This window comes from Uloborus diversus, chromosome 10 (assembly GCF_026930045.1).
Source record: "Uloborus diversus isolate 005 chromosome 10, Udiv.v.3.1, whole genome shotgun sequence".
Lineage (NCBI taxonomy): Eukaryota > Metazoa > Arthropoda > Arachnida > Araneae > Uloboridae > Uloborus > Uloborus diversus.
The window spans coordinates 82,642,273-82,669,208 of record NC_072740.1 but is presented as its reverse complement, the minus strand read 5'-3'; the positions used below and the strand labels follow the sequence as shown (position 1 = coordinate 82,669,208).

At 31.8% G+C, this 26,936-nt stretch overlaps 1 protein-coding gene across 1 annotated transcript in view; it reads left to right on the top strand.

Moving 5' to 3' along the window:
• The window catches only part of LOC129231075 (heparan sulfate glucosamine 3-O-sulfotransferase 1-like), a 33,117-nt gene extending 14,906 nt beyond the window's left edge, over positions 1–18,211 (top strand). The window contains exons 2-3 of the mRNA XM_054865321.1: positions 8,021–8,223; positions 17,537–18,211. Coding sequence (XP_054721296.1) covers positions 8,021–8,223; positions 17,537–18,211 — 878 coding nt within the window. The remainder of the gene's footprint in view (positions 1–8,020; positions 8,224–17,536) is intronic.
• Positions 18,212–26,936: the final 8,725 nt, after the last annotated feature.

Sequence of the window (26,936 nt, the reverse complement as noted above, 5' to 3'; positions counted from 1 at the left end):
CTCCCTCTGACTTTAATCTTTTTAAAAGGTCGTCGACTTGCATCAGACATGGACGTTTGGGATGCGGTGCACAAGTGGCTTCATTTCCAACCGAACACGTATTAGGAAGGCACCGTACCACATCTTGACGCTGCTTGAAATCTAAGGATTTACTTGCAATATCTATTCATTGTTATGGTAATAACGTTTGCTGCGAGCACAATACATAAACTGCAAATGAGAAAATATAATTTTCTGCTTCATCGGATTCATTTTCTGTAACTAGTTTTGGATAAAAGACATATTCATTGCATGCACAATAACTTGATACTGACTGCACTATTATCTTTTAACTATGGGATCATAATTGCGCTAATAAGTCATTTTATTACTGGAGTGCAATAACGATGTCTTATGCATTTGACTTATTACATTGTAAGGTTTGCACATACCATAAAAATTAAAGTAACATAATAGAACATTGAGTTATTCTTTAATTTCAAAGTTTAAAAAAATCAATTTAAAAGTTGCAGGTGATTATAATATTTATATGAAGGGTCGCCCATAAATTACGTCGAGCTTTGAGACAGAGGGAGTCATGAATTTGTGAATTTGAAGGACATTAGTTGGGGTTTTGAAGCCAAATTGGGCTTGCATCTTCTCTTATGAAGAATGGTTACGGAAAAAATTTCATGCCATCCTTTGAGAGATATGGAACGCAACTGAATTTGAGAACAATAGAAATTTCCACATTCGTAGAAATATATACAGTCGATTCCGGTTAATAGGACCACATTGGGATGGTACCATTTTGGTCCTATTAACCGGTTGGTCCGAATAAGCGAACAAGACGTGTGCGGCTTGAATGAACATGCTGTACACAACATTTAAATTCTCTTATTATTGTGAGCCCCATATTTATGGTGGGCATACAAAGAAGAAAAATTGCTATTTACGAAAATTTTCCATTGAAAAATGAATTAAAATAAAGCGAATAATCTTTTTACACTCGTTATACAACGATACGGTTTTAGTTATTCCTTCGAGTCAGAAGTGAATCAATTCAATAACCAGAAGTATCTAAAAATGAGAGAATGAAAAAAAATAAGTGCTAAAAAGTACTAATGGGTCATCAAAAATTCCAATTAAATGTAAATAGAAATATATTTTTTATTTTTTACATATTATTGAACGTGCTTACTACACGGAAGGAATGTGAAATTTCACAAAAATTTTTGCTTTTCGCTGGAGCAATGCCGCCGTGCAGTTTCGTTGACCATTTTTTCCGGTAAATAGTTTTGAGTTTAATTGAAAGTTACAAGGAGCTATTATTAATTTTTATTGCACAGCTATTAAGTCCGTTGATCCACTTTGAAATTCGCTCAAGCGGGCGATTTTTATTTATTTATTTATTTATTTTTTTTTTTTTTTGAGCAATCACGATTGCTTATTGCTTTCATTTGACTGTTTTGATGTGCTATCATTTTATTTTCCCGCCAGCACTATCTGCAGCATCACCGTCGGCCGGCTCCTGACGATGCTGCTCCTATAGCGAAAACAGTCTCCAGGTTGCATCCATATTCTACACACACGCGCATACATACACAACTACACACACACCAACACATACACACGCACGTATACATACAGACACCTACACACAAACACATGCACACACAAACAAATACACACACAAACACATACACACACAAACAAATACACACACAAACAAATACACACACACAAACACATACACACACAAACACGCGCATACATAGACACCTACACATACACACATTCATACCTGCACACAGACACAAACACACATGACTACATAGACACTCGTGATTGCGAAAAACATAATTTGAATTCAAGACAAAATTCAATTTTTTTTTTTTAATTTAATTTTTTTTTCCAATTTTTTTTTCTCCTGTTCCTTCATCCGATAAAACGGATTGTTGGGCCCATTTAGTGAATAAGCTTATGTAATGGGATTTGTTTTGGTTCTTTAAGATTTGGTTCGAATAAGTGGCTGGTCCGATTAACCGGTAGTCCAATTGAGCGGATTCAATTCGATGTATCAAAATCGAGTGCATTTTTTTTATAAACTAGTTTCAAGATAACGCCTAGTAGATGACTTGCTTAAAATCTTTCTTAAAGGTAAACGAAATTTTTTTTAAATACTTAACACGTGCGTTTAAATATTGATTAATAGAAATATTTTGCATAAACTTGTATGGTAAATCAGTATATTTGTATTGTATATAATCAGTGCATTTGTATATTATAGCTTGAGACATAGTTTATTCATACTAAGTCAATTATTTTTCGTTCAGTAGCGATATTTTCTGCCTACTTGGCACATATTTCAGCGAATTTTTCCCTTAAACTAAAATGATACGTAAACTAAAACTACACGTAAAACTAAAATGACTGAAATTTATAATGTACTATAAACAGAAGAGTTCAACTTTGCGCTGCAGTATAACTAACAAGAATAAAGATATATCTACGCTAAGGCTGTGGAAAAAATAAACATGATTTTCGTCACTTTGTTCCGTTTTCTTATGCTGTAAAAAAAAAAAAAAAAAAAAAAAAAATTCTCAGAAACTCTAAGAATAATGCATACAACTTTCATTGATAAGTAGGATTTATTTTATTGCAAAAATGGTAATAATTTACAATTAAGATAAAAACACTTGTCTTATTCTTTCCTTTTGTTTTGTTTAATCTTACAACATGCAAACTGAAAAAAAAAATGTTATGTGCAAATATTTTTAAACCTTTGTTTCGACTATGTAATTGGTTTCTTTTAGTTTCGAAAATTGAAATTTATTTTCAAAACGAAGAAGTATGCACACTCTCCAATTTAATCAGTTAAAATAAACATGAATTTCGTATTACATTTTTTCTTTTGCATTCGGGATGTGGTTTTGATTAAATGTGTTACAGTTCTCTTGCATAAAAAATGTGGCATAATTTCATATTTAAATATACCCAGAACGTTATTCTGATTTTGCTTATTGACTTAATTTCCTATTTCTTTTCCATCTACCTTTTTTTAGTATTACGTTTTTTATGATTTTTTTTTCTCTTTTCTCTCCTGTACAATTAAAGTAAATTTTGTTTCCCGAAAAAATAAAGCAAGGAGATATAAGTGCGAAACAGGGCTTTATGTAGCGCGAAACTATTGCTTAAAGCAAATAAAAAGTGAAAAATAAATAAAATAAATATAAATTTAAAAAATAATAAAAATGAAATTAGGGTAATAAGATAGGGAAATGTATTTCGAGCCCTTTCGTTCGGAAGATCTCACCTTGGGTCAAAAGAAGATTTTATCATTACTGCTCTGTTCTACGTGTCAATCCTAAGCATCACGGTAAAAAGTTGTTATGGCAGGGCTGTTGGTAAAGGGATTGGTCGGTATAAGGTTGTTGGAGAAAAGGAGACCTCATTCGCAAAGTTCATTTTTTCATTTGAACAATTTTGTTCATATTTAAAATTTAGTACAAACTCAACAATAGAGCCAACGGCTGTTGTTATTGTCGTGTGCCAGCTAGGCCGGCAATTAGGGGTGCGCTGCTTCCCTTTTCCAACTCTGTACCGTAATTTGGTATGAAGTTTGACTTCCACAGTACACACATGCCATAAGGATCCGTTTATATGGTAGGCAACCATTCACAGCATAATAACACATTCACACAAAGAAAGGATAAGGGCAGAAGAGAGAAAGTACATCCATGCCCGAGCCGGGATTCGAAACCGGGACCTACCCATTGCAGTCAGAATTCTCTGACCACTAGACAAGGTGGCCGGCAGTGCCAACTGTGAAATCCAAAATTAAAAGGCGGATTTGCTTTGTGCTCAAAGCAAAAATTTTATGTTGATAACTTGGCTGCATATCGGCTGTTGCTTTTTTTTTTAGAACTGGTGCATTCTAAAGGAAATCCACTTTTCATGTGGCACCACAATCGGCTCATTGCCATTGCTTTCTGGACACATGTACCGAGAGCAGGTAAACGGCAGTATCTAAAGAAATGAGTTATCTTTATATTTGAAGAAACGCGTTTAGGATTCAATACTTACAATAGGAAAATTTTGGAATTAAACGTCTTTTCGCGCTTTTTTAAAAATTTGTAATGAAAGCCAAATAAAGAAGTATGTACGATAAAACTAACATACAATAGATGCCAAAAAAACCAAAAATAAATAAATAAAAATTAATTTGAATTTTGACCTCTGGAATTCAAATTATGTTTTTCGCAATCACGAATGTGTGTGTATGTAGGCGTGTGTTTGTGTCTGTGTGCAGGCATGAGTGTGTGTAGGTGTGTGTGTGTAGGAGTGTGTGTATGTGTGTGTAGGAGTGCGTGTATGTGTGTGTAGGAGTGCGTGTATGTGTGTAGGTGTGTGTTTGCGTGTAGGTGTGTGAGTTTGTAGGTATGTGTATGTATGCGTGTGTGGGTAGGATATGGACGCAACCTGGAGACTGTTTTCGCTAGAGGAACAGCATCGGGAGGAGCCGGTCGACGGTGGTGCTGCAGAGGGAGGCGGGTGGAAAATAAAATCATAGGACGCAAAATCAAACTGAGAACAATGAGCAATGTGGTTGCTCAAAAAAAGGAAAAATTTGCAGGCGGTGACCTTTACCTGCCCACGCCAGTGTAGTGTGTTGAAACATGTGGAGAATTTCTTTTTCCTTTTTTTTTCTACAAAGGCATGTTTTGAACAGTGAAAAAGTCATAAGCTTCTCCGGGAAGTTTGAATCATTCATAAACACAGAGTTAAAGGGCGTATCTGCTTTAACTTTATTAAAAAAGAATTCCGACATAGATTTAGCAAAAAAAAATGTGTGTTTGTTATTTGAGGATAATTTATTAATACTTCAAAAAGGAAAAAACTTTCTGAAAACTTGAAGCATATCTCGAACTAAAAAGCAGTTTTGATTCAAACACGTTTATGGAAAAGAGACATGGACGAAGAAGTCAAGTAGGAAATCTCCCGAAAGGGTTAAGCATACTGTTTCATGAAAACTTAGCTACCCCCACATCACCATGCTGATGCCGGATTTCAAATCTTTTTTTTTTTGGAAACTTTTTTAAAAAATATCGCGAATCAATTTTGCAAGAAACGTAATTAAAGAACTACTACATTAAACGGACTTTGATATCATTTTCTCAGATTGATATTTAACTGTTGAAATAACTTGGTCTTGTACTGTCTGTTCTTGAACTTCGCGACTAGTAGCTGCGAACGGCTCCAATTGAAAAAGGGGTGAAGGTTTAAGCAAGCGCACTTCCCGATGCATTCAGTTTTTGCTTGCTCGTTTCTTCCTTCTTGCTATCACCCCTGTTTTTATAAAATCAGAAGAGATCTGACGCATGCGCAAATTCGAGTAAGGTTTCGCGTTAAAAGATCGGACAGTAATTACCCTGCACAAGTAAACAGCACTGTGAAAACAATCTCATTTATGAAAAGAACAATCAACAAAATGATTGCGTGTTGTAACAAAAAAAAAAAAAAATCCGTCCTCTAGTTATTATAAAGTTCAGTCTATAATTTTTGTTTACGTGGCATATATTGACAACTGGAAGATTACTGTTAATCTGCCTTAATAAGCTTTTCAATTGTGTCTTATAAATTAGTCAAGCTGGATTGAAGTGAGGAAACAACCAAAAGCAATTTTCTATCTTTCATTAACATCATCAAGAAAAAAAATCTTGTTTGACTGGGAGAAACATTTTCATTGCTTTCTCGTATAGAATTGAATATTTAATTTTCATTTTGAACCAATCTTTATAAAGGTTTTGAAACTGCTACTAATGAGATATATCTACTCAAAATAGACCTATGCTTACAAAGACAGTGATTCAACCACTGTATAAGTCCCCAGAACAGGCACTTTATTTTAGGGATCTGACGGTGACCTCCCCCCCCTCCCCCGATATCAGAAACATAATTGAATCCACTCCCTTTGTTTTTTCCTATACAGTACTAGGTCCACAGTTTGAAATCCTCAGGGTTTCAGCATGTTCGAATTTAGGAATTTTCCGAATTTCACATTTCCGAATTCGAGAGTTTCTACTGCAATATGTAGTAACTCTTTGCCCCCCCCCCCAAGAAAACTTTTAGATGACTGATCTTCCCAGGATAAGGAAAACGGTAAGCCAATAACGTATTGAACAAATTACTCTTGACTGTGATAAAAGCCTGCTAACAACTTCTGGGGGAAAATACATATTTTGCTTCTCGGCAACAGTGAGTTAAGTTATATTTTTGCTATGAAATAATTACTCCCCCATTGTTTCTTTTTGTACTTTTTCTTCCCATTCCATAACTTAAAATAACCATAATTGATATTTTGAAAGCCTCGGCAACGTGCTCGCCAAAACCAGGTGCGAAGTAAGAAACACCAGGTGACAGTGGACAAAAATGTTTTAATTGCTTTTATGTTAACAACAAGTTATGTAACTAGAAAGTTAATTTAAAATCCAATTCACATTATTTTTCTGAAGTTTTATCATCAGGGTAACAGGAAACTGCATACAGCAAAACTTCTGCCGTCTAAATCCACTTCAGCATCATACTACCAAATATTGTCTTCATTTTTGAGATTTCAGATTTTTTATGAGTCTTTTCGTTTCTCTTTTTTTCCTCCTTTTTTTTTTTTTTTTTTGCTTCACATATTAGTTTTACATTGTGCGGCTATGATCAGAATTGTTTACCGTAAATTTAAATACATAAAACGAAATTTTTATTTTGAAAAGTTTCCAATTTCCGCTAATTGTATTAAATTCAATCAACTATTATGGAAAGGGTATCGTGTTCAGTTAATAATCAAGTTAATTTTTCTCATTTACATCATGAAACCGGCTACAGTAGCAGTGCAATTTTAGCTTCATTTTGGTAATAAATTACAAAAATATTTTCAAAATTAAAATTAAAACAGCATATTTTCAATACCAAAAGTTGTATTAAGTTTTCTTGCATCAAGTATACATCAAGTTTTCTTGCATCAAAATGTGCACATACACCGCTTATTGCCGATAATCGCTTAGATTTTAAAATTTAGAAAAATTCAAGCTATGACCACACACTATTAATTTCAACTTCAAAAACTAACCAGTAAGTATAACATCATGCGTGTTTTGCTCATGTTTTAGTCATTAAGAATAAATCTGTTAAAAGTACAATATAAAAAAAATGTGTAACCTTACTCCGTAAAAGCGGTGGCAGTTAGCTGTTTCCATAGCAATGGAGTAACTTAGTTAATAAAACTAGTGTAACGTTACGCATCGCTCATAACGTTACACCAGTTTTATCAGTTAAGTTACTCCATTGCTATGAAGGAAGCTAGCCTACGGAATAAGGTTACACTAAGTGTAGGATGCTGCTACCGCATTTACGGAGTAAGGCTACATAATTTTTTTAAAGTGTAGTGTTGCTTAAAACCCCGATTTCTTATAATATTTTATTTTAGATGTGGCAATATCGTCGCCGGTGAACAAGACATTCAATTTCTTTTATAAACCGACCAAGTTACAACAAGGACAACCCTTTTCTGAGCATTAACTGAATATCCCACTGAAAAACATTGAAAAAAGTCATCCACGCTTCGAATATTTACTTCGTTTTTACTAGTAGCAACTACAAATAAATATTTTTGAGCTTAATATGATCGAACTGCATCCATAAATACTTTTAAACGAGAAACATTGTTTAAGAATATATGTTTTCTGTTTGAAATTGAAATAATTAAGGATAAAAAATTCTCTGGAAGACAGTCGTATACTTCTGGGATAGAGTTATGAGAAATTACTGTAACTTAAATCGTGCAAAATTGGATAGTATAGTTTTACTTTTATGTCTTACCCAGAAGCTTCAAAGTAAGCGGGAAACACATTAATCGAACTTGTATAATAACAACTAGAAATAAAAATTTCTATTTTGCGAATCAGTTTGAAAAAAACAATGATAAGTTCATTCATCCGCATTGAAAATTTAGAAATCAGTTTTTAATGCCTTATTACTGTGTTATTAGTTGTTAGCAATGTCCACTGTCCCCTAAACAATGCTAATTTGTGTCTAGATGAAGCGGTGGAGAGTTTGCGAGACCGGGTTCGATTCCCTCGAACGAAGCGGCGTCTTCCTCAGTGCATCATCATTGGCGTGCGAAAGTGTGGAACCCGAGCTCTCTTGGAATTCCTCAATTTGCATCCATCCATTCAAAAAGCATCGGACGAGGTAAGATACTTTTAAGTAATGGTAAGCTATTCGACTGACAGCAAGAATCTTTTAGAGGTACGTTGCAAACAAAAGCATGAAATGCATTAATCCAGTCACAGTGGCCCAAGCTTATAGAAACGTCAGTAGAAGAAATTGACTGGGCTACTATACTAGTCAACGCAGAACCATCACTGAACTCTGAGTCTACACAATTCAGGAAATCAATTTATTATTAATTAGCTAAAGGATCTTTTTATCTGTCTTTCTTTCTAATGGGGCTGCATTATGCTATTCCGCCGATACAATATCCAGTCTTCCACGTGCCACCATTAAGGGACGTACATGTGAAAGAAAAATAATAGTTATTACTGAGATACAATAACCTATACATTCCAAGAATTATAAGTTTTTTTTATATCTGCACGGAATAGAAAATTTTTAAAAGCCTGCTTTTTTTTTTCAACATTCCAAGAAACATGCGACACATATCTATTGAGGCGACTAATTCCCAATCACTTATTAAGGTCACCATTCACCAATTAGTCCACTTAAGTTGAAAAAATGAATCAATAACACCAAAGGGCGAATTTAACAGACGTTGAAAAATCAATACATAAATTGATTTTAAAAGAACTAAAGGGGCCTACTTTCAGGCATGTCACTATCGATTTTTAAAGACTACTCTCTCTCTCTCTCTCTCTCTCTCTTGTCTCTGGCCCCGCATTATTTGAAATTCAAGAACTGAAGTATAGTTTTTGAGAACAAAATATAATTCATTCCAAAAAAAAACATTTATGTCAGTAAAGAAATGATATCCTCACAAAATGTTAAGAATCATACTTCATTATTAACTTCCAACCACTAACCTTTCTTTTTATCTTGAATACTTTGAATTCATGCACTTCTTTTTTCTCAATATGTTAGTGGACAAAAACAAGAGGAACATGCTATACAAATTGCAGTATTGCAAAAAAAAAATCATTCAAAACAGAATTTCCAGTTTCAATAAGTAATAATAATAACAATAATCAAACGACATAACGACTATTTCCACCCAGGGTAATTACAATGCGGAGGTACATTTTAATGTCAAGTCTAATGTACTCAAAATCTGTTCAGTACCCTTCATCATAAAAATATGCACTTCTATAAGTGGTCTTGTTGTTAGTTCAATGGCTTTGACTCCCCATTTTAATCTATTGCACTTAGTAATGTTACTCCGTCTTTTAAACCAATTAATATTATTTATGAACAGATGTGAAACATTTTTATCGTGAAATTTCTTCATTTAAATAAAATAGCCATTTAATATTAGAATGTTAACGGAGACGAACATTTTAATCTTTTCTTTAAATGACTATGTAACTTATCTTCCCTTTGTATAAAATTTGCTCAAAAAAAGTTTCTCACTGATGTTTCATATCCCAATAATATTGAAAAGTGTAGTTGAAAAGCAGTGCATACTACTTAGCTTCTTTGAATTTCTATGATCAGGTATTGATCTATACGATCAGGTAGAAGTGGTTATATAATAAAGGTTTTTCAACTTGGGTAAATAATAAAAAAGGAAAAAAAACTCTGGAAACTTCAACCTTTTTTACTGTTATTTTACATTAAATTAATAAAGAATACATTACACTGAATTTTAGGAAGTGAAAATTTGGTTTAAATAGTTTTATATATCACATTTTCTTATATAAGAGACATATAAGTATAACCGGGTTACATATATTTATAACCGGGGGTGGGATAAGATGGTCATAGCTAAAAGATAGATATAAAACCATCACAAATATCTATAATGATTAAAAATACTTAATGCTTTATATTTCTTTTAAAGAACTTGACTTTATTTAAATACATTACAACTTTTTGTTGCTGTCCATAGTCAAAAGATAGCTCACTAAGAATTTTTTAACACATTTGACTCCTCATTTTGTCAATAATATCAGGCAAGGTAGGATAATTTCCAGTGCTTGGTTTCTTTAGGCGTCTTATTGCTAGTTAATCTGTCTGAATAATCATTGATGATTTTACATAGTTCAATCAATAATGACGTTTATTATTAATTAACTAAATGATTTTAATAAAAGATTAATTAATATTAAAAGAAAAATAAGAAACTAAATTTATAAAAATTTAACCAATTAAAACTAATTCAATGAAATGATTAGTTAATTTATGAAGCTATGATTTAGCAAATGTCAACTGAAAAATTTATACTTGCGCTTATACTTAAGAAATAGTTTTTCGTTCAACTATGCAGCTACAAGGAATCACAAAAATAATTACTCATCTAGCATTCTAGGGCAGAAAATACAGGAAGCTTCCTTTTTTTCCTTTTGCTCTTTCTCTTTAAATGTTGAGGTTTTTGCTTGTTTTCGAAGAAATTCTTCACCATATTTCAAAAGAAAATCTAATGTGGAACCCGCACTACTTCCTTTTACGTCTATTAAACAACCGATGTTTTTTTCTAAGCTCAAAAGAATGTGGTGGATTATTCGACAACAAATAATTCTCTGAAACACGAAGTGCTAACTGATTATCTTAAATATTTTCAGGTGCTGTTTTATTAGATTGAACTAAAGAAATTTTCTACTTCTTATTATAAAAAATAAAGTTACTGCTACTCGCATTGGTAGTTTTTACAATCGCAAGTTCAACTTTCTTTTCTTCATAGAATCGTTAGCGTTTAACTCACTTCACTTTGTTTCAATCTCTTAATCTCTAAGTGTATTGCATTGAAATGGTTCTTACATTAATGGTCAGAAATTTGTTTATTTATTTTGAACTAATCAAGATTAGAAAATTTTTGAACAAATTTCTTGGATTTAGCTTGTTTTTATTAAAAACCAGCAGTACCCGCAAGGCGATGCCCGTGTTAAGTATTTAAAGGAAGTCCGTTGATTTAAAAAAAATCCGCGATCCCTTACATCCCTTCTGATGTTAAATTATCATGTTTCTTCTATTAAAATGCGTACACACATTTTCAAAAACCTATTAGAGTCTCTTGGGAATTTAAAACTATTCTCCAAAACACATAAAAAGATTAACAATAGCTTTAAAACTCAAAATAATCCTTCAACTGTGTAGTTCATCGCTTAACTCCTCAAGCTACCACGCTACCGTAACCCTGCACTTTAGCGAGTGAAGTGGTTTTTTTTTCTGTGTTTCTTCTTAAAATGTTTCGCTAAATAAACAATATTATAATAAAGTTGTTATAAAGAACAATCTCAATTGAATAATACGACAAATGAATTATTTACTTAGATAAGTAAATATCTTCAACTATAAGAACAAAAAGAAACGTTGTAGAAATAAGGAAAACAAAACTCAATAGAAAAATTCTACAAAATCAAATTATGTACCTGAATATCGAAAAAAAAAACGCATTTAAAAATCAGTTAGCTGACCACAACACTGTTGGCCAGCCCCCTCTCGAGTTAACTTACTCCGCCATCTATTAGGAATTCCTATAACTAAACAATTAATTAAACATTTAATTTGCAATTACAAATATTTCGGGAACGCGTTCGAACGGGATGAAAAATATCTTATGTTCGTCTCCTGGTTCTAAGCTACCTCCCCACCAATTTTCAGCTAAATCGGTTCTGCCGTTCTTGAGTTATAAATAGTGTAACAAACACGACTTTCTTTTATATACATAGGCATTCAGTAGTTGACATTCATTGCAACATAACTCATCGTTCTTTGAGAAAATTAATTTGACTTGAATTTCATATCAGCAAATAGTTTTCATTTTGCATAAAGAGACTTATTTTGTCTTTCTGAAATCAGTTTACAATTTCCCAAAAGTATATTTATCCCAAAAGTGTATACCTTTGGAAAAGTCTACTTTCCAAAGGTATATTTGAATAATTTGACCCCTAAGCCGGTTGACAGAGATTTATCTGATGTTAGAAAATCGATGCTGGTATGCAGGAAACTAAGCTCATTTAGTTCTGGACGGAAGTTCTTGCTAATTTATGGAAGTAAAATTAGATCATGAGATAACGGTTCAAAACAGCGTTTAACATTCGAAGACCTAAGGGAGAGAATTTTTTTGTTGCATTTATACAAGAACTCAATCTGACATTCGGGTATGATGATTTCAAATCTGCAATTTGTTTTGCTTCAAAAACTACAGATTTTTTTAAATGGCATTTTCAGTTTAGTTTATGTATTTTTTTTTTCTGCATTCACAAGTTGATAAAGAGCTTATAGGTTTATAAAATAACACAGTAGAAATATACTTGCTGCTATTCATAATAACCGCCATTGCGATGCATGATAGAAGCTTAGGCTGTGATATCAGTCAAAAAGCGGATCGAGTATTACGATAGGAGTTGTAGCTCCAATTTTTCTTGCTAACATTATTTTAGTTAACCATACAAAATTAGCAGTCCCTTTCATGATCTCTGTTCCCCCGAACGATTAGAATTCCGAAAGGTAAAACTTTTTGCTTGCGTGAATTTTCAAAATTATTGCTATAGACTATATTATTACATAAATTGCATAAAAACAGTAGCTTCAAATTTCAGATTTGAAATCAAGTAAGTGGAAACTTCTAGGGTCTGTTAAAGACTTTCATGCGACAGAAAACAAACATAAATTTGTTCCCCAGTATAATCCATAACATAATTACAAGAAAAATCTTTTAAGGTGCAATAACGCTTCAAAACACAGATGCAAAAGTTGAGTGTTAAAAATGAAAAACTCAAACTTCACAAAATGGTGGCCATCAGTCAGTTCTTTCTGAAATCGCTTCAAACAACGCATGTAAGTGGTTTCTTATGTAACTAGTTTAAGTTTAGAATGTTAAAACAAAGAGAGACAAAGGAAAAATTGCAACAGCCAAAAACAGGTGTTAAGATTTATATTTAAAAACTACTCCATACTACATTCACATAAAATGATTCTCTTTGTTAGTTATTTAAAATGCAAAGGCTGCACAACAAAAGAAAGCTAAGTTATTGTATGAATTATGGAAGACAACAGATTATGATAAACGCATAAAAATCAAAGTGATTTAATGCAAAAATGCTTACTAAACATTATGAAAAAAGAATTCCTAATTGATCTATTTCAAAATTTGAAATGTCTGAGTGTTTTTGTTTAATTTATGCAGTTAGCACGCTAAAATTATCCACACTTTTATGCTTTCAAAATAGATTTTGATTTTCTCGTGGTTTAATTATTCATAGTATATCCAACAAAATAAACGTCTTTTTATTTCATCGGCATTGTTTCAAGTTAAATTTAGGCGAAACGTTGCTTCAGTCTAGACGATTGCGTAGTGAGACTTGTGAAATCAAAGGCTAGAAAACCTATTGTCTAGACGGTTTCTCATTAATTCCGTAAACCTGAATTCAAAACGAATCATTTAATAATTAGCATATTATCGATAAACAACGTTTTTCGCGTGAAACTTCTCACCTTATTGATATATTTACGGTTTTTTCACACTTATAATGAGCTGCTATAGACATTGCTTCTTTTAAACTTCAACTATGAAATATTAATCAATAAAAGAAATGTTGCTTTGACTTATGCAGATATGTGTATGAACTGCGTATTTTAGGAGCATGTAGTGGTTTGACAATAGATGTTCTACTTAAATTACTAGCTTGAGCCACTCGCTCTGGTAGCCTTAATTTTTTAATACTTCTCTTGATAATATCTCTCATATCTAAACCAAGGTTAAATAACGGAAAAATACCAGATACTATATGTTGCGCATAGATGCTAGGTGAAGTGAAGCTTTATTAACTATAAAATTAGTTTCAATCAAAATAAAAAAAGGAAAAAATCTTGTTTCTAGTGAAACAATTATACTGATAGTACCAAACAGCTCATTTTCAGCCTTCAGAGATTGTAATTTTGCTTTTGTTTGAACTCTTTAGCCTGGAATATCTATAAAAGAGCTCAAGGAAAAAAACTGCATTAAGAAACTGAGTCCAAAAATTCGAAAATGAAGATTAAAGCATTGGTATAAAGATGAAAGAAATAATTAGCTGTTCAGTATCTGCTTGAAATTCTGCCTTATCCCTAACTATGCGGCGGCAACTTGTTAAGTTATATTTATGTTTCTAATTTCGTCATTTTTCAGTTGCTAAAAGAACTTGAATGGACTCTAAAATAGGCTGTTCATTTATACTTTTTGAAGTTCTCTCGTCCATTTTGGCTGAGAAATTAGACAGATAAAAATCATTTTGTTTTGTGATAATGTAAACTCGTGCCACTGCTAGTAACTTCGAGCAGTGCTTACTCTATTAAACCAGTACATTCGTTTCAACACATTTACCAGTGTCTTCAGCGCATGACTGTTTTTTATCCCAGTACAATTACAACAGCAGATGTGTTATTGACCAGGTCAACTGAAGTGATCTGATACCCGACCGGATGCCCGATCGCTTCCATGTTAACTCGTCCAGGCTATTGTGATAGTTATTTTGTTTGTTTAAAACAAATTGCAAAAGGTTTAAAATTTGTATTAATCAAAGTGTAATGTTGGATTTATCGGAACATTTTGCAATTAGGTTCCTAAATGAAAATTTATGTTTAAATTTTAACTTACCAAATAGCACAATCCCTTTATAAAGCGATATTTTTTTATTCTTGGCCATTTAAAACAAAACTTTGTTTTGCAAACTGAGACCCCGTGAAAAAGGCTTTGGTCAATTGCATCCAAATAGCTGTAACAGTCTACAAAACATCTCTAACCAGTGTCCCTTAATGACTTGTTTTTTATTGAATGTCCCACTTTCCATAATTTTATGGGATTATTAAGGCCGATGCAAGTGAAGTTAAATCGAGTAGGGTAATCACACGCAGTACTGCAGCTCAAGCCAAAAATTGGACTTGAAATTCGACTGCTTTATCATGCGATATAATTAGAACTAAAAGATTTGGATTATTCAAAATGCTGTGTTACTTTTTGAGGATGTTGCGTAATTTTCTACATGAAAACTCATTTTATTTTTATAGTTTAGCGAAAGTTTTAATCACAAAACAGTAGTACAGTCGACTCCCACTACGCGATTCGATTTACGTGAAATGGATACAACGCGAGTTTTTCATGAGTAATGAATTTTAAAGCTAACGCGAATTCCTCGCCCGCAACAGGAAAATCATCAGAAGGGAATCGTGGTGCTTGACTACTAAGTATTGGTTTCGTGAATGTACTTCCATCTTTTTAGCTTCACTGGCGACGCAAGTTCCCACACTACACTGGTCGAAATATTGCATTTGTTAGTGTGTATAAAAATAACCACTTCACACACATTTTTCGTTCATTTTTTTTTAAAAATTCAGAATATGGAAGGTGATGAAATATTGTGGCACCTAAGTGCGCTGTTCCACCTAAAGTTTGAAGATGGAAAGAAAAAGAGAAAGTTTGAGACAATTTATGAAAAGGCGACGATTGATACGCTTGAACAACTAAAAAGTGGATCGAAGGTAGCACGACAATTAGTTATGGGGAGTGAATCTTTCAAACGTACAACTATAAGTCAAGAAAAAGTAAACCGTAATGGTTTAGAACTTAGTTTCAACATGAAGCTCGCAGAGTAGTGTCTAAGCAAAAGGCAAAAAGCATGAAATTTGAGGATGCTCTGTATTGTGACTTTTAGAGACTCTGAAAGAGGGGATGCCACCATAGATGAAAACGTTGTAAAAGTAAATGTGAAGAAACTCTTTAAAAATATGTTAGAATAACAATTGCGCAGCATAAATCATCATCTTCAATTCTTAAGTTATAAATATAACTATTGTATCTACTGTACAATATTATACTAGTAGTGTGCAGCACCCCTGTTGATCATGAATTTTGTCCGTCGTAACAGTATACTTTATGTTGATTAATGCAGCCTTTTTGGAAATATGTTTAAAATTTAGTTCTCTGTGGAAGAAAGGGTAATATAATTATAGGGAAGAAATGATCAAAACCAGTTTGAGGGCTGTTTAAAAATGTCTAAATTAATTGGGTATTGGACACTCCTAATTCCTAAGAATCTATTTTTAGCAAACATGTTTTTGTAATCTCTAATTGTAACCTTCATTACTAAACGGTGCTAGAATAGTGAAAATCAGCATCAAATGAGTAAAGTTGACAATTTTGTGGGAGAAAGAAAATTTCATAACCTCAAAGTAAATATTTTCTTCATTTTTTATTTCATTTTCTGTCTTTGTATTTTTAAATTTAATCAACTGAATTTTATTTTGTTATAAAAGAGAAGTACTTTAAATATTTTGGTTGTGAGAAAATAATGGTAGTGCATCTAGATTAACCACCATTTTGGTTTTTCTTAAACCACGTGGTGGTTGTACATAGGGACAGCCAAACATATTGTGCCTTAGAACACATTCCAAGGTACAACATATGCATGGTTCTTAATAATTAAGGTATGTTTAGGAACATGAAGCAATGTTCTAATCTTATGTAATCTTTTCAACACATTTAATTTTAGATAATTATTCATAATCCATTATTCATAATTCAATATTCATTATTCGTGATTTAATTCATTACCATGATTTTTTTTTTCTTTTGGTGCAAAATTGGTTTAAGTATATGGTTGTTTCCTGAATTATGAAGACTTTCCCGTAGTTCTGCAGGATGTGTCCCAAGGTACAATAGGATGCTGTACCTTGGGACAGCTTGGAACTCTTACTTTAAATGGTTGGCAATATCTCATTTTCAAAATGTCTGAATTTTAAAAAATGTATTGCATAGAAATATGTTGGATTATTTTAATGTGACTTTTAGATTTTAAATTTGATTCAAATAATTAACGTTAATTATCAAAACATGAAAAGTGTCCCAAGGTACAACACTCCGCCTTATGTAATAAAAAATGCTTATAGATACTCTTTTCCGTTACGCGAAATTTCGACTTACACGAGTGGTCTTGTAACGTTTCCCTCGCGTTAGTCGAGATTCGACTGTATACATTACCAATGCATTTTACGTAAAATAAGTCCCAGACGCATGTGTAAAAGCTCCCTCCTCGCAATACTGTGCTTTATTTTCGTTGAAATTTAAACGTATTTTTAGATATATTGGGATTATTTTTCAGAATTAAATGTATTTATATTTGTTATAAACTCTTAAACTCGCTTTGGGTATCATACTCCAGACTAATGTTGGAGGGCCCAGCTCTTCCCCCGTAGTGAGACTATTGCAAAGTGTATGCATTTTTGCGCGATATGTGTTCAATTATGTATGATATTGCTTCAAAGATGCTGAACTAGGGTACACAAAATTCTTGTTTGCTTTTCTATTCTATGATTAATATTGAGTTTTTTTCTTTTTTTTTTTCCTTTTTTGCAGGTGCACTTTTTCGACGAGGATGACAAATACAGCTTAGGCTTAGAATGGTACCGCAGAAGAATGCCTTATTCTTTTCCAGATCAAATCACTATCGAAAAAAGCCCTGCATATTTTATCACTGAATCAGCGCCAACACGCATAAGAGCAATGAACGAAAGTATACGATTGCTATTAATTGTTCGAGACCCTGTCACCAGACTGATATCCGATTACGCCCAATTGGCAGCCAACAAGGCTAGGAAAGACAAAGCCTTGGCTTCGTTCGAGGACCTGGTGCTGAACCCCAACGGTCAGGTGAACACAGGGTACAAAGCTGTCCGCATCAGCATGTACTCGATCTTCTTCGAGAGGTGGCACCGCGTGTTCCCCAGACGACAAATCCATATTGTCGATGGGGATGACCTCATCCGAGATCCTTTTCCTGAAGTCCAGAGGATCGAAGAGTTCCTCGGCATTGCGCACAGAATTTCCAAAGATAATTTTTTTTACAATAAAACGAAAGGATTCTATTGCGTGAGAAATGAAACGACTGAGAAGTGTTTGAATGAAAGCAAAGGTCGGAGGCACCCGGTGGTATCTGACGAGGTCATTCATAAACTTCGGCAGTTCTACGCTCCATACAATAGGATGTTTTTCAGGGCAGCTGGCAGAGATTTTGGCTGGCCTGAGGAGTGACTTTTAGTCTATTTATGTACAGGTCAATGTTACCTCTTCTACTCTCAACTAAGACATATCTCTTTTTTGCTCTGTATTGTGTAAACATTGAGACGAATGCTCTTAATCTTGTTACTGCAGGATATGAAAGAGAATAAGAGGTACTTCCTTTTTTTCTAGTTTACGTGTAGTTTAATGAACATCTCGAAAAACAAAACGTTGAAATTTCATCTGTAGATTATTCACAAAAATCACTCCATGTTTTTTTAACAATGAGCTTTAATTCATACATGAAAAACTTGTGACTAATGTAAGTCCGTCTTTCACATTAGATAACTTAACATTTCTATTGAACTTCCCTTTATGTTTTCCTTAAAAAATAATTGTGTTTAATCCGACTAGATAAATCTTTAGTAGACTCAATTAGAAATTTAGCTGTCAGAAACAATTTGCTAAATTTATCTCCAAATATTGCTTATCACCTTAAAGCAATTAGCTTGAAAAGTAATAGCGGAGTAATAAAATGTAATAAAAAGAATTTTATAGTCATTGAATGGGTTGATAACTAATATCTCATAATGCCAAATTGGCAGGCTACTATTCTGGTTATCGCAAAAAGGACAAAATTCATTTTTTTAGCACGAGAATAAATACTTTTAAAACTTTTGGTATGGTGAAAATACTGTATACTACTTTTAACATCACACCGGAAGCAAGAGCAGCAAACATACCGTCACTTAAGTTGTGCGCCTGTGTACTGTTTGTACAGCAAAACATGGAAAATAGTTCACAAATGCAGAGCTTGAACAGCGAGTTTTTTTTTCTGTCTGTTACTATCCGTGGGTAGCCAGCTTAATTTATTTGGTTGGCTTATTATAGATCATATTAATAAATTAAATGATATTTTTGAAAGTTTTTTAGATGGTTGAGTGGAAATTAATCAAATACATATCATTGTTAATGTTTAAATTGCCCAAAATTTCCACTCTACCAAATCTAACTATCAAAAATTTCATTGCATTTGGATCTTAATACTCTTATCAGCGTAGCAAGGTTTTGAGCATTCTTCGACAACGCATTTATATGAGATTGTGATTGTGAGATGTTTATATTTACATTATCTTATATAAAATGCTGCTGATATATTCTGGTTAAAATGTTACAATCGGTGGTCAAAACAGACGAAAAAAGCTTGCATAAACATTTTATGTACGAGAAATATCCTGGAGTAAAATAATCCGCCTGAGAGAGCTTTTTGAATTTCAAAGCCTAAAAGTAATCTATGCTGAAATTTCTTTGTGTACAATCGTTTATAGTACGCCTACCATAACGTTAAATGTCTCAAGGTGACAAAGCCAATAAGATAATATATTAGATCATTCCTTTCTTCTTTTTTGTCTATTTTGGACTAACCATTCAAACATTGTTTTATTATTTTTTTTTCAATCCTGTTTTAGCCTATAGTAGTTTAGACAACTTAATTTTTTTATGTGTGTATGTTAAATTTAATTTTGCCATATTATTATAAAAATTAAAAATTATTTTTAAAATAAAAAAGATTTTACTAATCTGGGCCTAAAGTTTATCATGAATAATTATATATCCTGTTATATGTGTTTCTTTATGGAAGCATTTAAAAATGAAGCGCCTCAACAAGAATAAAAACAATGCCCATTTCAGAAGTTAAAGGAAAACTAAACGGAATTATGACTGATACATTTCTAAAATGTGTTGACACATGTTATTTTACGTGACAACACGGCTATTTAAAAGCTTAATGTGCCCATTTTTTGTTAACAGATTGTATAAGAACTATTCAATTTTATACATGTAAAAAAATCAGCACCTTTCCCTTCAAAATATTTTCAAGATATTCAAACGTATTTTATTCCTGAATGGTCATTATATTTTGTTGTATACGTTATATTTTTTCGTTCTATTATCGCAATAATTAGTCAGTGCTAACTCGGCTATTTTAATGAGTTTTATACTTAAAGTTGGAGATAACTACCATACGCGCTAACTGAACAGTTATCCCGATCCTAAAATATAGTTTATAGAAATTAAAACAAAAAACTTAATAAATGATAAAAGCAGTTTCCCAGAAGCTATCAACTCATAGCTTTTCATGCCATTCGTTGGAAACTAGTCTGAGTTGATGATGCAAAATAATATTTAAAAGCAATCGATTTCTATAAAAAAAAAAAAAAATCCCGCGATGCAAATTACACGAAAATATTTAGATGAAATTTCAAGCGACGCATGAAAAGATAATTATCACGAATATTATCGGTAAAAGATCTGAAGTTTCTAGACTGTTTTTTTTTTTTTTTGGCAATAAATGACATGCTCATCTAGGGTATAAAATATAAAATATATAGTTTCATATCGTTGTTTATTATCATTATTACCGACATTTTATCATATTTCACAGCGAGTACTACACGCCAAAGATAGTACGTCAAAATGAAATTACACCCAGTTACAAAGATGAGAATCGAGCATGCGCCCTCCTTTACTCCTTGCAGGCAGCTGCAGGGGCTAGAACTTTTGGCCGCTTGTCCAGGAAGGCACCAACGTCGTTAATTGACGCATCATTTCAACCCTTTAAACGGAACATTTTTTTCCATTTTGAAAAACATTTACCTATAAGACTAGTAACTTGATTTTTTTGTCTTTTTCGCACACTTGTTAATTGATTTATAAGTAGTTTTGTTTTCACTAGTTTAAAGCAAGTAAAACACAATAGAGAGATCATTTTCATGTGGAGGTCAATTGCTAAAAATTACACCTTCCTAATGACCCGCAGTGTTACCAGTTGTTGAAAAATTGAAATTATAAACTAGATTCAACTAAGAAACGGATGTACCGTCCGAAGGGTTAAAAGAAACCAAAGAGCAATTTTGAAGTAATCTATGACTTGATTTTGAAGCTAAAACCCGTTTGGCATTACCCATTTGGTACTTTTTGAAGCAATTGCGATTGTAAGTTTTATTAATTGTTATGTTTTCCAAAAAAAGATTTTCAGTGATTGCGGTATGTTTTTACCTGTACGATATCCTTTTGACTTAACTTTAATACCTAAAATTGAACCAACTATGCTTCTCTTTGCTGTGAAGACTTTCTAGAGAATCTTTTTAACATAGAATGATGTGTCGTGCATTTAATGACTATATTTACTCTTTCAACCAATTTATTTTTCTTTTTTATTTGTTCTGTAAATATGGAAAATCGACGAAATAATTTCAGGAAAATTAATATAATAGCTGATTTAATATCTAAAAATACCTCTTGCACACAAAATCAACCCCCAAATTTGTGTTTTGATTTTTAGTTAAATAATAGAAGTTAAATTAATGTCCATAACTAAAGGAAATATCACTAGTTACAATTCTAGGATTTATTTCTACGCAATTTTTTTTCTAGTTTTATGTATTTATCTGATAATAGCGAAAATAATGTTTTTGCACAATTTCTGCCATATAGTGCCTTGAAGTTGATTAACAAAAATAAGTGCTATTAGTCGAGATAAATTTACTGAAATTCAATTAACAAATCAACTATTTTCAGAATTTGTAAAATATTTATCTATTTTCTAATGAAACGAATGAAAACATATCAAAATGTCCCATGGACACTTTATTCATTCATTGATGTATTAATTTGTTTTGAAAAATGATTTAAACTATTTATAATTTAGTATACTTTCACATTTTGAGAGCTTAGTTTGCTATATCAAGTGAAATTATTCATTCAAATTATTAATAAACTTGAACCACAAATATGTCGGCAAATAACGAGGTTCCGAAAATTTAGGACAAGTATAAATTAGTAGTAACGAATCATATTACAATTTGGCAGCTACTGAGAGCTGTTTAACCCCTTTCTTGTGTAAACGGAGCCCAATTCAGGCTATTATGTATTCAAACCAAATTCAAGCCTGAGAAAAATTTGCATTAGATTAGGAGTTAAAAAAAAAACTTCATATTGATTTAAAATTTCCATGCTATTTCAGTTAATGTGCTATTATAATTTTTCAATAAAACATGAATGTGATTGATTCTTTTTTTTTCTTATTTGCTTTTTAAAACAATTTTTAAACCAGGGGTCCCAACCCTAAGAGCAATGGCGCATCCACCCTGAATATCACGAAGAACCCCCAAAAGAAAGAGCCCCCTCCCTAAAAAAAAGTGAAAAATATCCCTCAAAATACCCCCCCTGAAATTTCAATGGCGCAATCTGCGCTATGCCCCCCCCCCCTAGGTCGACACCCTTGTTTAAACACTTAAAATGTATTGTTTATCTTTATTTTACGAAATAAGTATTCTCTAACTTTTAAATAATATAGTTAACGTTAAACATAAGATACATTCAAACTATTAAAACAATACCTCCCACAATAAAGGGGTTAAATGAATTTAGTTCAATATCACTCCGTAGTTTTGTTATTCTGTTATATTTTGCGTTATAATTCACTCCTGCATCGTGATTAAATTCTTACATAAAGTACTATACAAAACAATTAACTGAATTTTTAGAAAATATGTTTTTTTTTTTTTTTTTTTCAAGTCTTTTACTGCATTCACGTACAGATCTGAACATATCATCTTGCAAAAAGCTTTTATGAATCTCAGTTTGACCACCGGTTGCATGTCTTTCAGAATCAAGATCGTGTTATATATTTGTTGATACGGTTAACTGTCATCAAGAAACCCGAGTTTTTATGAACGTTTTCATATCAGCGTGGTCCAATGAATAACAAATGCTTAATTCGTATGTGTGTGTTGTCATATTTCTGTTGACTTTGCAGTACATGCGTAAAATACTATTAAGACCTAAACATGGTGCTTATTGATGCTGTGTGTTACAAAACACATTTGTTCGCACTTTTTAATTACGCACATTTTTGACATCAGAGCAAGGTATATAAATAATATTTTTAGATATGAAAATTAATCATTTTCATTTAACTCATGAAATTATCTGATTTCCATGCTTTAGACATTTCTCTGCTGTAAACAAGTCAACCAAAAAATTTGTTTTCCACTTAAATTTAAAATTAGAGCCAAAATTTAAGATTTAGGTGGTTTAGATATTATTTTTAAATCTCTTGACTTGGAATTCTTAAATGATTTTTCGTTGAAATAGAACAAAAACAAAGAAAAAAAATACAGATCATAATAATTCATATCTCATTTAAGAAAAAGATAAACTGCTTTCGATATTAGAAGCCGATTTTTGAATTTTACATTGATAATTCAACACTAAATTTAAAATAAAATTATATTCGTAACTCTATTTTCATTTCACTATTTTTTTTAAAATTTTAATTAAAAGTGATCGTTGAAAACTCGTTAATTTTTTTATTATTATTTTTTTTAATTTAACGTTACATACCTTTCAATAGCAGTAAATATTTTTAGAAGTATTCTCATTATTTTTTTTAAAAAAACAATTTTCTCTGCTTAATGCCATCCAAATAAAAATACAATTTTTTGTCATAAAAATTAGCATTAAAAATTACTCTATTTTACTTTTAAAAGCAAATATATCAGGAGTATTTCGGTTAGATCGCGTTTGAAATATTAAAAAAGATAGAAACACGCCCTAAAGTCGCTCGGTTTTTAGCATTAAGTTGGCTATAAGCTTACTCTAGAGGCTTTTTTTTTTTTTTTTTTTTTTAGCTCTGTCGGCCAACATTACAGCTGATTCCAAAACTTAAAATGCATAGTTTTTGATTCAGTCTAGGTGAAACTGTTATGACAATGTCGCTAAATTCATTCATTTGTGTAGCAGTGACTCCCGAGGAGATAATTAACTCGAAACTACCATCACTCTCAAATTTGTTGCTTCAAAAATAAGCTGCAAAAAAAATGATAACGGAAGCTAATACAATAACCTGAAAACCGTATTTTTTTTTTCTACTTGGTGCTGCTAAGACAATGCCGCTAAATTGATGTATTTGTGTAGCAATAACTCCAGATAAGATACTAAGCTCAAAACTAGCACCACTCTTAAATCAGTTGCTTCAAAAGCAAATAATATGCAAAACAAATGACAACTGAAGCTAATACAATAACCGAAATATCATAATTTTACTCAATCTATGTAAAACTGATAAGACAATATAGCTAAATTGATGTACTTGCGCAGAAAAAAACTTCTGATAATATACTAAGCTCAAAACTAGCATCACTCTCAAATCAGTTGCTTCAAGGATAAATAATATGCAAAACAAATGATAACTGAAGCTAATACAATAACATAAAAACCATTATTTTAACTCAATCTGTTTGAAACTTAAGACAATATTACTAAATTGGTGTATTTGCGTAGGAAAAACTTCCGATAAGATACTAAGCTCAAAACAAGCATCACTCTCAAATCAGTTGATTCAAGAATAAGTAAAATGTAAAACAAATTGCCAATGAAGCTAATACAACAGCCAAAAAAGCAGTTTTTGACAGTGTAGCAGTAACTACCGATAAGGTGTTTAGCTCAAAACCAGCATCACTCTCAAACCAGTTCTTTCAAGAATAAAAAATCTGTAAAGCAAATGGTAACTGAAACAAACAAATTGATCCGATATTTTTGTAGAAAATTAAATTTGCAGATAGTTCATATTTTCACTCTCAGTAAAATAATGCACTGCTTTTCAAAGGGCAACGCAAACATTTTTAACATTGGATCACGCTGCGAGTCGTCTCCTTTTCTTCCAATTTTTAAACACTGTAACAATGCTGCTGTTAATAGATTTTCTGTAAGTGAAAGTGAATAACTGCAAGGTGTTTATTTTAAGTATCTTATTTTTAAAACTAACAACGTTGAAACTTGTAATCACTGAACTAAAAATATCCGAAGCACTTATGTAATATGACAATCTTTCGTTCTGCCCCGGTCTTTCTCTGAATTTTGTTAGAAATATATTGATGATGTAACACAACTAGATATTCATATAGTTGACGTCTACAGTTCCTGTGAATAAGAAAACTACAAAACAAATTACTTTTGTCTCAAATATTTATAGAAAACATTAATATCGATTCTGTCAACTGCAGAGGTACATGTATAACAAATGTGCAAAAAGTTATGAAACTGATTGCCTGAATGCTTGAAACATAATTGAAATGTTACAAATTTATTTGATTTTACCTTTATTAAATAGTTTTTAAAGGGTGAAATTCATTAATAAAAGTTTAACTTGCGGATTCATCTTTTGTATGCATTCTGAAACCCAGGTTTCAACTTTGGCCCTAATTAAAAGGCCTAATATTTTAATCCTAAAACTCTGACTTCTCCGTGTTTGATTGATACGTAATGTATATGTTCTAAATGCTAGTTTAAGCTTTTTTGTCGGTTGAAGTAGCCTATTTTTAATTCGTGTTTGAGTTAAGTGTAATACCTATAGTTTAAATTTATAATTAACGCTGTGAGGCAAATTGTTCTCATTCTAAAATGCTAATGTACGACTGCTGTTTTAGGCAAGATATTTATGTTAATCGCTAGTTTACGCTTTTTAATTGATTGAAGAACAATATTTATGTTGTGAACTTTTAATCTAAGCGTTCTACAAAAAGAGGTGCAATATATTTTTTTTCCCAAGAACCTAATTCATATTTCCGTTTCTTTTCTTTTTTTTATTTTTTATTAAGGTACAAAATTTACGTTCTTTGTGTTAATGTAGATACAAAACTTATATTCTAAAAATCAATTTTGAGTTTTTTGCTGATTCAAACGCAAAACTTTGTGGTTTAATAATGAGATTTGTTGCTATTATATCTGCCAGATTTCTAACCCCCTGTAACGCCTATAAAAATTGTTTTATACGTAGTCGTTGTACAGTGACTAGACCTTCAATATGAATTTTGTTCATGTTCAAGTGCCTACAATCTTTTGATATTAAAATGCCGCCTGTTAGTTAGTTTTCGATTGATGAAATTTTCCTCTTATTACTTATTTTCATCCAATAAAAAGAAACTTTTGAAGGTTCGAAAGGTGATTTACTTTTCTCAAAAAAGAACAATTTCAGTAAAAATTGATAATTACTAACTGAACCCAGTGATTTAAAAGCATTCTGGATAATCAGTTTTGTATTACATTTTACTTTCGAATAAGGAATGAAAACATTGCATATTTTTTTTAAATGCACTGTAAATAAAAATAGTATTTACAACTAACCTTTTTAAAGACAAAATAATATTTATGCAACAACTTTAGACATTGACACGCATCATAAATGTTCATGTCGTTATTAAATGCAATTAATACTGCTGAACAATCCAGGTAAAATATGCATATCAAAGACATTGAAAAGAAACATATCAAAGGCATTGAAAAGAAACATATCAAAGGCATTGAAAACAAACATATCAAAAGTACAGCTATACATATCAAATATAGTTATAGTGTGATGTCTAAGTTGGATAACTGGCGTGAAGGGAAATAAAATCAGGTTTTTATATAAAAACGGAAAAATATTTCCTTTAAGCAAAGTAATATGTAAAAAAATATGATATGTACAGTATTTTCATTGTTGTGAAAATTAATGTCTACGTCATCACTTACAAATGAGCAAAATATAAATGTTTGGTGCTTTTTTTACAATTTTGTATTTAATACTAATTTTGATCATATTTTAATAGGTGCTAAGAAAAGACCAGTGTTATTAATTACTCTATACTTTATGTGCCTTTAACGATAATTATTCCACTGTAATTATAGCTTAGACTTCAAAATACATTTTTAA